This window comes from Eupeodes corollae, chromosome 3, assembly GCF_945859685.1.
Source record: "Eupeodes corollae chromosome 3, idEupCoro1.1, whole genome shotgun sequence".
Taxonomy (NCBI): Eukaryota; Metazoa; Arthropoda; class Insecta; order Diptera; family Syrphidae; genus Eupeodes; species Eupeodes corollae.
In genome coordinates this window covers 36,353,167-36,366,485 of record NC_079149.1, presented here as the reverse complement: position 1 = coordinate 36,366,485, position 13,319 = coordinate 36,353,167, and the positions used below count along the sequence as shown (strand labels likewise).

Genomic DNA, 13,319 nt, shown 5'->3' with positions numbered 1-13,319 from the left:
ACACAATGGCGATCTGAGAACCGCGGTTTCATGCGGTTCAATGACGATTCCTTGGCAAATGCCATAATCGCCGAGCAAACGGGACCAAGTCCCTTGTTAGTGACGAAGGTTGAGCTTCAGCTCATCTTTAATTCAATAAAAAACAAAAAGTCAGCAGGTGTCGATGGTATATCCAACGTTGTACTTAGACATTTACCTATGGAAGCAATTGACATTTACACCACGCTCTTCAATAATGCACTGAATAATGCATATTATCCAGTGCATTGGAAGACCGCTGTGGTTCATCCTCTCCCGAAAAAGGGAAAGGACAACTCCAACCCGTCAAATCTTCGGTCGATAAGTCTTCTTCCGAGCATCAGCAAAGTTTTCGAAAAGATCATTAATAGGGCTCTGACTAAGTGGGCTGCGGACAACAAAATTATTCCGGATAAACAGTTCGGGTTCAAGGCGGGTCATGACACAATTCATGCTGCGTCTAAACTCGTTTCTGATATCCAATGGAATAAATCAAAACAACAATGCACAGGTGCTGTCCTGGTTGATTTGGAAAAGGCCTTTGACACCGTATGGTTAGAGGGTCTTTACCTAAAACTGAGCAGGCTTGGCATTAGCAAGCCATTGTTGTATATACTTTATGATATGCTTAACGGTAGAAAGTTTGTTGTCAAAAGTGGCAATGTAACTTCTACCACAACATTCTCAATTAAAAATGGTCTTCAACAGGGAGCGGTGAATTCGCCGATTCTCTTCAGCATTTACACCAGCGATCTGATAGGTAGTCTTACAAAGGCAATTGCGTACGCCGACGATCTAATTGCGTACAGAACGGCCCGAAAGGTTGAGGTTATAAGAATTCTCTTGCAGCGTGATTTCGACAAGATTCAGCGATATTGCGACGACTGGAAACTGAAAATAAATGTCCAGAAGTCAGAGACAATTCTGTTCCGGACTCCGTTGGCTGGGGCCACGAGGGATACGTGTAAGAATTGGCGCAAGATGGTCATCGTTGATCTTCACGAGCAGCCATTGGCGAGCAAAAGTGTAGTGAAGTACCTCGGTATCTGGTTAGATCAGTATTTATATTTCGACAGACATATAAATGCTGCTCTGACCAGGGCCAGGGCCTTCGCTCTGACGAAACGACTGTTTTTTAGCAGTCGGCTTGACCCCAGAGTGAAGGTAATTTGCTACATGGCCCTCATACGGCCAATGATCGTTTATGGTTGTCCTGTGTGGTTCAACGTTGCCCCTTCCCAGATGGAGAAGTTTCGGGTGTTCGAGCGGCAGTGTTTACGACGCTGTACCGGCTTATATCGAACAGCCGAATCTTCTTATGTGCATTACTATTCCAACGAGGGCCTATACAACGGGGCTCGAATCAACAGAATTGACAATTTCGTGATAAAACTCGTTCGAGGTCACATTGCAAGAGCTATGTCTTCGACCAACAATTTAATTTTCGGGGCGTTCTATCCGAACGACGAGTATTTTGAAAGTGCACGCTTGAGCGGGTTCATTCCACCAGAGGCATTCCTCTTTTTAGACAAATGCGGTCTGATACAGGATAGATTGGCAGTTCCGTTAATCTACCACGTAAGACGAAGAACCGTGGATAGGCGACTCCTGTACAATGGGGACGTCATGGCACAAGGTGGAGCAGAGCTCCTTCGGTTCAGTAGGGCTGTGTCCGAACGGGACCGAACTGATAGGGTGAAGCAGGAGAACCAGTTTTGGTGGCTTCAATCGGCACTTGATATTGGGTAGTCGGGAAGGGGTTTTAAGCCTTGGCCGGCTTACATACTTGTTTAATAGTATTAGGGTTTAGTTTTAAGTAGAATAGGCATGGTTGCACGAAAAGAAATAGAAAAAAAAATACAAAAAATACAAAAAAAGAAAAAAAAATAAATAAAAAAAAACATTAAAATAGAAAGAAAAAAAACATGGATGAAAAAAAAAAAAAAAAAAAAATAGACAACAAAATATGAAAAACAAAAATGTTAGATAGTTAGATTTGCTGCTGTGGTTGTTCTAGTTTTAAGCAGTTTATAGGTAGAATAGGTAGTTTAAGTTAGTTTTAAGTTTTATTTAAGGACCTTATTTTAAGTAGTTTGTAAGTAAAAATAAATAAAAAAGGTTATTGATATTAGTTTTTTCAAAATTTTCTAATAGAAACAAAACAAATAAAATTTAAATTGAAGTAAAATAGATCTTAGGGCCGAAAGGCATTAGTATTAAGTGTTATAGTTTAGCTTAGAGTGTCCGTATGGGACCATTAAGTTAGTTGTAAGTTATGGATAATTAGGCTAGTTTTATGAATTTTTGTCTAGCTTTAAGATAGGTTTAAGAATGAATTAATAAAAATGAATTAAAAAAAAAAAAAAATGTGTTATATAGTTTGTTTTTGGTTTGAATGAAAGGTTATTAAATTATCTGTCTAATAGCATAAGGTTGCCTTATCAAAAGTTGGCTAATTTATGATTGCCTGAATTCTTTGTTTTAACCCTTTGGTTAGAAAATTGATCCAACGTGTTATTGAGTCGGTTTTTATTTTAAATGCAAACACATTAAAATATTCGTCTAATAGCGTAAGGTTGCTAAACCAAAAGTTGGCTCAATCCAAAGAAGACTGCATTAGAGGTGAACGGAAGTTAACGCGAACACACAGGCATCTACCTAACAATCTTAAATTAGGAACGAGGAAGTAAGCTAGAATGAAAAACTTTTTGTATTTGAGTAAATTGTTTTAAAATAGGGAATACGTGCGACAAACATTTTCTCCTCTTTTCTTTAATCGGGTTTTTCAAGACGTGTAGTTTTCAATCTGGCAATACTTTTTTCGAAGTGAGTCTTTTGGACATCTGCCACTTTGGTTTGCTGCCGTTTTCATTATAAATAGACTTTTTCCTAAACAACGTTTCCAAATCGTGTAAATTTATTACCAAAGTAATGGTTCGTTTTGCGCAATGGAACGAAACAATCAATTTATTAAGGAAAACTTAACTATGGTAGTCGCATTATCCCACGTCGTTGGCCTGTTTCGTAGCCTCCAAGATCGTTTGATTTAGCATTTATTTTTGTGCGGTAATTTGAAGTAGTTGAAGTTGCTTGCCCACGAAGATAAGCTCGAGAAGATTGATGTCTGGGAAGAGAATATTCGGCGTGTTATTGCTAAGAAACGGCCCAGTTGCTGCTAAAATTGGTCAAAATTGGGGCTTCTTGCCTGGAATTTATTCGAGCGAACCATTATGTCTACTAGCCTTAAATCATTTTTGAAACATAATGGCAAACCCTCACCTTTAAAATAAGGCTCAATTTATGGACATAACTTTAAATAATATGCGTTTTATTTCTCAAAAAATATACGTTTAAAAACATCATATACTTTTTCATAATTTCAAAACTTCTACACTTAACGGTTTTGGGGAAATTTCATATTTTAACAGAAAGGTATAAGTATATTTGAAGAATTTCAGGGAGAGGAGGGGTAAGTTGTTCGGTACATAACCAATTAATACATTGGTCTTGTTTTTGGTTTTCTAAATTAATCGTTTTCATTTCGTTTTTTTAAAGAATTTCTGCCCTGATGGTAACTTGGATTAAATTTTAGTTAAGGGAATTGTAAACTTCTATCAATGAAAGTCACCCTCTGATTCTTTTGAGCATGAGTCCAATGTGTACCTTCTCTTACTTTAAGTGCTTTCTTTTATTTCTTTCATTTTATTTTTTTCAAATAAAAAAATACAAACAAATTATATTAAATTAATTTTAAATTTATTTATAATTTATTTATAATTTAACAATATGGCCAGCAAAATAAACAGTATTATCGTCTTTTATAGCAAAGAAAAATGGTCGGTCGACTTTAAAGAACTTCAAATTATAATCAAGTGACATAAGTGATATTTGCAAAACTGAAAATAAATATAAAAAAAAACAGTTAATATAACATCAATTAATAAAAAACAAATATAATAACATACATGTAGCGGCAGCAGCTTCAGATCCAGCTTCATTGACGTCAATATAAGCCTTTTGTTGAACATCAGATATTTTTACATTTGGAACCGACTCCCCAAAGATTCCAGGCAAATCAGCTTTCTCAAACATTGAATTGATTCCCATCTGTTTAGAAATTTTGGATTTTATAAATTAATGTCATTTATAAAAAAAAATGTGTCCTCAATAACTACTATACCTCTTTTAAAATAGGAACTAATGCAATCGAAAAGTCAATTTTGAACTTTGGTACCATCAAGTCGACTTTTTTAACTGTCATTTTTGATGATAAATCATTGATGGGTATCGAGCTCAACTTGGCCTCTAAATTGGCCAAACCATCCTTCTGTGATGGCAGTATCAACATCATGGATAAATCTGAATCTTTGTATGGCATTTCGACGGCAGTTGCATTCAATTCCGTAAATTCACCATACTTTATACGTCTATCGCTGCCACTCATCATATCAACTTGAATTGATCGATCTTTACTAATCCAGAATGGACTTTTGTGTGTAAGATCCTGACTGAAAGGTTCTTTCCATTTTCCATTGAAATAGATCGCATTGACAATTACTGAAATAGTATCCTGATCTATAGATCCTGGTTTCATAAGATTGGTAATTTTCTTATTTGTTTCATTTTCAACCCAAGTGTTAATGGTCTCAACGGATTCCGAAGGTGATTTCTTAAAATCTAGTGATTCTACACCTGTTTTGAAATATTTTTCCGAACGACCATTGAATTCAGGATTGAGTGAGAATTCGGAATTGATGAAAATTTTGTTGGCAATATTTAAACTAGCTTCACCAGATTTTTTGTTTAAAACCTGTGAAAAATATTCACCAACTTGGTCTTTGTCAGTTGATGGCAAACGGAGTGCAGTTTGTAGTTCTTCAGCTGTTTTTCCAGCAGCTCCAAGGTATGTCATAGCCAAAGCTGTTTGAATGGATATTGGTGACACTATGACATTTTCGTTAGCTTTGTTTTTTGTGATTTGTCCGATAAAATCGGCAGCAAAAAGTCCACTATTTGGAGAAGGTGTGGCAGAGGCCTGGTCGATACTGGCTGATGACGCCATCTGAATAAAGGCTACGAGCAAAGTGGAGAAAATAACTGAAAGAAGAAATAATTTAAGATTTGAATATTTTATTTCACAAGGCTTCTAATCAATTTAAGGTACAAACAACTTCATTTGTAATGAAGAAGTTCTATAAGATGTCTCAAAGTGCTTAACACTCTTTCTTTGAATCGATTTTGTAGGGGTTTTCACGAAAAGGTTTAATTTTGAATAGGCTACTTTTGGGTCACTTTTGAAACATTTAACATAAGGAAAAACAATGGGCAGGTTCTGGCGACATTGAAAGTAATGCACGTTTCTAGTATCTGATTGGTTACTTGCTAAAATATTGCGTTGCAATTTAGGCAATTCTAGCGGAAAGTTAGTCAAGAAAAATCTCCCCAACTATCAGGTCAAGTCTACTTCTGTCAAAATTACAGTTTGTTTTTGTTGTTGTTTGTTCATTCAACTGAAAGTTGAACTTTATTTCTCTTTGGTTTATGTATTATCTGCCCAACTTCATTTAATGTTTTCTGTAAAAGAGTTAATTGTCAATTTGGAAAATGAATAAGTAATATTTCTTTATAATGCAAAACACAAATTGTGCTGAAGTTGTAGATTGCCTGAGAAGTGTTATGTAGACAATAATGTTTTTGTCAGTTTTTATGCTATGAACTTTAAGTAGAGGTTTGTGATGTAAGTTTTTGAATTTGAAATGAATGACGTTTGGAAAACAAACAAGTTGCCTTGGTCAAAATTTACGTTCAAAGCCTGAAGTTGACTGCAAATGAAGTCCCTTATCTTTCCTGAACCTGCCGAATGTCAATACCAAAGTGGATACGATTGGAAATCTTTCAAAATTTGCAGACTGTCGAAAAAGACAGACATGGTTAGGTTGGGTTATAGTGGCTGGCCAAGATGGAAACGGACACACTTAGGCCAGTTGAATGGCCCATTGTGATACCACATGCATCTTGAGGCTTCCTCCTAATCTCAATGGACAGACATAAATTGGTAGGGAATTTTGCCTGCTGTCGAGAAATTGTTTTCCAAAAAGTCTACTAATTTGTTTGCTTCGTCTGGCGGTGTATAAACAGACGATTGTCAACTAATTGGAAGATATTGGAAAACTTCTGAAGGTTCGGACATGTTCGGAAGACCTTCTAATTGTGTACACTAAGCTTAAGAATTGAAGAATTCACACTTCGGTATTCTTCAAAGTGAGCTCGCAAAATTTCGAACATTCAACAATTACACTCCGTAGTTTCCGGACAATGTTGTGTTTCGAAGAAGTGATTTCAATTGACAAGTAACTATCGAGATCTTGTAATTTAACACTTTAAAACATTTTTCTTTAAGACAATGTGAAATATAAAATCCAATGCATCACCTTCAAGATAAAATTCGTGGAGTAATCGAGGTAATTCTACCACATATGTATGTTAGACAATTTGGTTGATATCATTTTCCATAATTTTAAATGGCATACTTTGTTCTCCACAAAAAAAATAGAAGCCTATTGATTTTCTTAGAAAATTCTCATATCTCTTTAATACCAATATGCAAGCTATTATTGGAAAAGTCTTATATTTGCTTAAAACTCATAAAACGCATTTTTGAGATTTCTTAAAGTGAACATATTAATTTTTCTTATACCTTTTCCAGGGTTAGACATTTCCATATACGCAGCTTAATTATTGTATCAACTGTCAATTGATAGTTGAAAGGTTTTTGGCTATCAAAATTTTCTACATTAAAAAGTTAAACAATTTCTCAATGACTATTACTAGAAATGTTCTGATATTCAGTAAAGTTTGGAAGATTCCAAACTGTTATAAGTTTGTTTCAGTTAAATGTTCAAATTGGTTATTTGTCAACTATCATTCGATTGGGAGTGACTTTACTTGTTTCCAATTAAAAAAAACGGCATTAATAACTTTGATAATCTTCATAAACATTCACATACAACGTAGTATTTCTTTCTTATTATTTGCAGCTATAGCACTCAACTCATTAAAACTATTTTTAGGTTAATTGGGAAGAACAAATACAAAACTGACATTATTTCATTCTCTTTAAGTGCTTGAAAATTTTGCTGTCTTATTTATTCTGAAATATTTATCTTAAAGTTAAATAAATATTACATTAACACAAAAAGATAAAAATAGTACCCAAACGATAAAAAAGTTATAAAATTATCGTTTTCAAAAAATATAAAACTGATTGGTAAGAAATATTCACCACATGGAAGTAGGTACTTAAGAGAACATTCAAAAACCTCTTAAATGATTACCTAATTAAACATTTACGACCAAAACACGTTTTAATAATTAAGAATTGAAAAGAGATGCTGAGATGCGCGACCCACACTAATAACTTCGCATTTTGGTACATGCTAAAAATGTTCAAATGGTTTGTTATAAACAAGTCAATATTATAAAAAGAAAATATTGAAAGAGTTGATAGAAATGCAAATGCAATCCAGAACTTAAGTTGAAGCTCTTTTATGTAAAGATTCATTCCAGGAGTTAAATCAATATATTTGTATAGGAAAACACTGTCTTATATTACAATAGCGAAAATTTTAAACAACCTTTTGTTAAGAGTTTAACAATTTAATGGTTAGCAATTTGCTAAATATTTAGCAATTTAATAAGGGAGTCCAAAATGTGTTATCATTCTTTTCGTCTTGCTTACTAGTGAATTGCTTATTGGCTTTAAATAAATCTTTTTTAAAAACGAGCACCCAAACAAGTCTGAAACATGACAGACGGTGAAAATAAACAAAGCAAATACGATTTAACGGACCTATTATTTGGAATTCCGAACTATTGACTAAACAATTCGATCCACTGCCCCTATAAAAATAATTGTACAGATGTCATACAGATTTAACAAATTGATAAAAGTAAAAATACCCATTCCATAACTTTAACTTTAGAAAATTGTTAAAATCGTTTAAAATTATGTAAATCATCTTTTAAGCTTAGTTAAGTTCTAAAAACGGCTTTAAGATTTTATTTTTGTGTCATAAGACAACTTGGAAATCAGGATCTTTGTCGAAATTGAAAATTTTAAAATTTCTCGACGTTTCAAGGTCCCTAGAGTCGAAATAAAATAATTTTAGAGAGATGTCTGTGCGTGTGTGTGTACGTACCTTCGTACGTCCGTACTTTCGCGACGTCTTTTCGTCGTCCATAGCTCAAGAACCAGAAGAGGTATCGACTTCAAATAAATGTTGTTATACAGATAATAGTGCAGAAAGGGCTTTCAATAAAAAAGTGCGTGGGTGTTTTTTTTACCATAGCAGTTTAAAAAAAAAAAGATGGAAATTTGGGTTGACCCTGAATATCTCACGAACCAATAACTCTAGAGACTTGAATTAAATTGTATATTATATACTGTAACGTGATACCAAACAAGTATGTCTTAGGAAAAATCTAATTAACATTTTTTTATAAATCACAATAACTGAAAATATTTGTCACCTCCAAAATTTCACGAACAAAATATGATTTTATCTCCAATACAATTTTTTGTAACGAAGAGTAACGTTTTTAACACCTGGTAGAATTTTGAGAAAAACCGAATTGGCAGCTTTCTTACAAAAAACAAAAACCTAAACAAAACATTACTAAAAGTTGTCAAAATCTGCAAAAAATAGTACCTACGCAAATTTGGTAAAAATGTATGTTCGGTTCTCGATATCTCGTGAATAATAGAAAATATTGAGATTTCATTCAACCAATATTTGTTTATATAGGAAATAAAATCTTTTAAGAAATATTACTATTGTTAAAAATTGGTTAACGACTAAAAATCTCGTCAGCGAAAATAGATTTTGGAATGAAACTATTTCATCAAATGCAAAATATTGTTGGTTATTTGAAAATTTTTCGGAATAACTGATAACTTTTTTAACACAACAGGAAAACTTAAAAACTTTTAAGCAAGAAAAAACGACACACGGATGATGAAGTTATAATAAGCATCCCATCTTTTTTTGTAGGTTTTTATTTTTCTGTCAATTGGTAAATAGATTTTAAAAATAAAAGTAACAAATTTTGTTTATAAAATGAAGAGATTATTGACGCTAAGTCAATATTTTGCCTTTGTTATCAATATACTTGAGGAGAAAATTATTATTAGTAGTTCTAAGTTTTTTGTTGCAGGTGTTGGTTTTTTGTAAGAAAAATGTGAATCGATTTGTTTTGTAATTAAAAAAGAGGCTGGGATGCGACCCACACTGATAACTTCCCATCCCGTCTGTAGATTTATCTTGATTAAAAGTTTGTCTATATGCACCCGTATCAATTTTTACCAAATTTGCGTACTATTTTTTGTAGATTTTATTTTTTATGAAAAAACCGACTGTTGGATTTTTATATAAAAATTACTGAATATTGAAAACAATATTTTCTGTGAAATAAAGTAAGTTTGAAGCCAATATTTTTAATTTTTGAAAAGCTATTTGAGTCGAAAATCAATTTTTACCAACTTTTATAAATTTTTTTTCGGTTTTTAATTTTTTGTAAATAAAAATGTCAATTCGATTTTTTTCAAACTTTAACTGAATGTTGACAACAAGATTTTTTGAAAGATAAAAGTAAATTAAGGCCAATAAATCAAAGTTTTGAAAAGATATTTGAGTCGAAAATCAATTTTTACCAACTTTTATACATTTTTTTTAGGTTTTTATTTTTTGTAAAAAAACTGTCAATTCGATTTTTCTCAACATTTTTCGAAATGTTGAAAACAATATTTTTTATAAGATAAAATAAGCTTGAAGCCTAATTTCAAGTTTTTGAAAAGATATTTGAATCGATATTCAATTTTTTTTACCAACTTTGAGTGATGTTTTTTTGTAGATTTTTATTTTTTATAAAAAAAACTATCAATTCGATTTTTCTCAAAATTTTATCAGATGTCAAAATGATTATTCTTCGTTGCACAAAATTGCTTTAGAGATGAAATCATATTTCAGTCGTAAAATTTTGGAGGTGAGAAATTTTTTTTTCAGTTTTATTGATTTATAAAAAAAACCGTTATATTTATAGTTTATAGTTTAACCAAAATTTTCACCTTTTTTCAAACTGCTATGGTCAAAAAAAACCACCCACGCAATTTTCTTGAGAGCCCTTTCTGCATCTTTCTGCCTTATTATCTGTATAACAAAATTTATTTGAAGTTGATATCTCTTCTGGTTCTTGAGCTATGGAGGACGAAAAAAACGTCGCGAACGTACGGATGTACGGACGTACAAACGTACGTACACACGCACGCACAGACATCTTTCTAAAATCTTTTATTTCGACTCTAGGGACCTTGAAACGTCGAGAAATGTCAAAATTTTCAATTTGACAAATCGGACACATTACAATAACTTCCTATGGGAAGTTAATAAATGTCAAAAACAAAATTTTGTTCAGAATCAAATAATTTAAAAGTAAATCTTCTAATTTTGTCTTTATTTTTTTCGAGTCGAAACTCATTTTTTAGGAAATGTTAATAATATTTTACTAAGCAAAACTGTCAACTGTTTTTAATTTAACGACACCTGTTATAAAATACAACTATTTTAAAGCCATTATCTTTATTTTTTTGCCAAGATATTCGAGTCAAAATGAAGTTTAACCAACTGCCGATTTGATTTTTCTACAAAAAAATTTACCAGATGTATAAAACGTTATTCATCGTATTACGAATTATTTTGGAATTAATATGATTCCTTTTTGGAATTAGATATTTGTGTTAACCTAAATGTTCACTTTTTTTAAAATTGCTGTAGTAAGAAAACCACAAATTCAATTTTTTTGAAAGTCCTTTCTGCATTATTATCTTTAGAACAAGATTAATTTGAAGTCGACATCTCTTACAGTTCTTGAGGTACGGGCACCGAAAAAGCTTCGCGAACGTACATATACATGCACCCACAGATACCCGTATCGCTTTTAAAATATTTTATTTAAATTCTAGGGATTTGTAATCGTCGAAAAATTAAACATTTTCTATTTGACAAATCGGAACGATTCCAAGAACTTCCTATTCCAAGTTTAAAAGAACACTTTCTAGATAATTGAGTAAAAAAATAACTCTTTGCGAGAGTTTTAACGGTTTAACGGATTTAAAACATAAAATCAACTTTTAAAATATTTCTAAGTGAATTTAAAAACATCAATTAGATAAAATAAAAAACTGATTCCGAAAACCATGATTTAAAGCATCACATTTAAATTTTAAACTTACTGGCTGTATTTTGTTTTGCCATTTTTTGTTTTTTTTTTTTTTAAATTTCAATTCAAACACAAACAAATATTTTTATTTTAACACTCTACTGGATGAGTAGATATCTGACTTTGCCAAGAATCCAAGTTCGACTGCGAAGAGAATACTAAATAATTTGAATTGAAGTTCTGGTGTATTTATAATTGAAAAAAAACAAAAAAAAATATGTATATTAAAGCTTGCTAAGTCGGAAGTTTATAATTTGTGTGCACGTTCTTAAAAAAAATATATAAATATTGTAGGTATTTGCCAAAGAAGTACACAACATTATTATATTGCTTTCATTACCTTGGGTAATGGGTAATCCCATATGTCCAATACAATAGGCATATTAATTTTTTCTTTTAATATTGAGTTCGATGATGATATTTTGATTTAAATTGACTTGAAAACCACAACCAATGTAATGATAACAGAACAAAAAAAGAGATTTACTTTCGTTTGTTATCAGTTGGATAGGTCTCATCAAAAAACATCTACAGGTCATTAATTTGATTTGCTAAAAATATTTATATACCTCGCAATTTCAGATAACAGTACTTGAGACAAACAAATTATGTTGGCTAATGTTCATTTTGCCGGCCAACAAAGAACTGAAAATATTTGTCGGCCTGTTAAGTAGGGATGTTGAAAACGGGGATTTTCTATCTCAATTCATGGAAAATTGAATTGTTTTGTTTACTTTCTGGTGCATGGTGTTTTATTATCGCTACTTTCTATTTCTTTTGTAAAATTTGTGATATGGGCACTTCATTCCTATCCATTGTACACAGTTGTACTTCCGGTTTCCACTTTCTGTTCGCAAATTGTCACAGTTGACAAAACTCTTGTTTTCAAATAATCTTGAAATGTTACCTTTAAATGAATCAAAATTTGTTGGAAAGGGAGACAAATGTACAAAGTCGGGAGTTTTAAGTCGTTGGAAGAAGTTAATCTATACTAATATTATAAATCTGAAAAGTTTGTTTGTTTGTTTGTTTGTTTGAATGCACTAATCTAAGGAATTACTCGGTCGATTCGAAAAATTCTTTCAGTGTTATATAGCCCGTTTATTAAAAAAGGCTAGAGTATATATTACTTCAAAGACTAATAAGAGCGGAGTATCACTAAACAATATTTAAAATCAGAGATTTCTAAAAAGGTCGGCGACAGTATATGGGTATATTTTAAAGTTTTCTATAACTATAACTTTTTTATTCGAACCAAATTTGTTTTAAAATAAAGAATGTTGAGTAATGCTTCTCTGGTGTCCCAGACGTTTTAAGTGTCGCCACGATCAAACAAAACCCAAAATTAGGAGAAAACATCTGTTTTTTTCTTCTAACTCTGTATTTTTGTATTGTTTAAATATGTGTAGAAAATTAATAAAGACGGAAACTGCTTTAAATAGACGCTTATCACGAGCAAGAACTTTCTAATCGGTTTGTATTTCGGTAAATTAACAGAAATCTAAAAAGTAGTTAATAACTATTTAGAAAACTCCTTATTATATAGAAGAAAATTACAAAGCGCGTACTTGAATCATTCTTTCAAGTAAAGGTAAACGTAAAATCATTAGAAAAGCCTCCAGATCGCTGAATAAGATCAGATATGAAACTGGATTAGATGAAAGCCGAATGACTGTTAGGCGAGTCATCCAAAATGTCAAAAACCTGAAGCGTATGAAGCTGCAAATAAATCTCCGCTAAACAATAAGCGCAAGTTAAATTTGCAAGGTTGCAGATGGCTTGGAATACTGATGGTAGCATCATTGGATTAAGAGAAAAGTGATCTTTTCAGATGAAAAGAAGTGATTTAGTTTTTGTACACTGAAAATAAGACAGCTTTATCTCAGTTTCTGGATTTGTGGACTGCTCATACAGCTGGTATAGTTTAAACGTATAGGCAAAGCCAAAATATAAAGCAGTTAAATTGGCCACCATACTCACTGTGAATATTATCGATATAAGAAAAGAGTAGCTTATTGAAGGTTTAA

At 32.0% G+C, this 13,319-nt stretch overlaps 1 protein-coding gene across 1 annotated transcript in view; it reads right to left on the bottom strand.

The window, feature by feature from the left end:
• The window catches only part of LOC129950417 (uncharacterized), a 28,062-nt gene extending 16,599 nt beyond the window's left edge, over positions 1-11,463 (bottom strand). Inside the window, exons 1-4 of the mRNA XM_056062359.1 lie at positions 11,306-11,463; positions 4,199-5,115; positions 3,984-4,125; positions 3,802-3,914 (exon numbers count right to left, since the gene is read on the bottom strand). Coding sequence (XP_055918334.1) covers positions 3,802-3,914; positions 3,984-4,125; positions 4,199-5,115; positions 11,306-11,327 — 1,194 coding nt within the window. The 5' untranslated portion in view covers positions 11,328-11,463. The remainder of the gene's footprint in view (positions 1-3,801; positions 3,915-3,983; positions 4,126-4,198; positions 5,116-11,305) is intronic.
• Between the last annotated feature and the right edge of the window lie 1,856 nt (positions 11,464-13,319).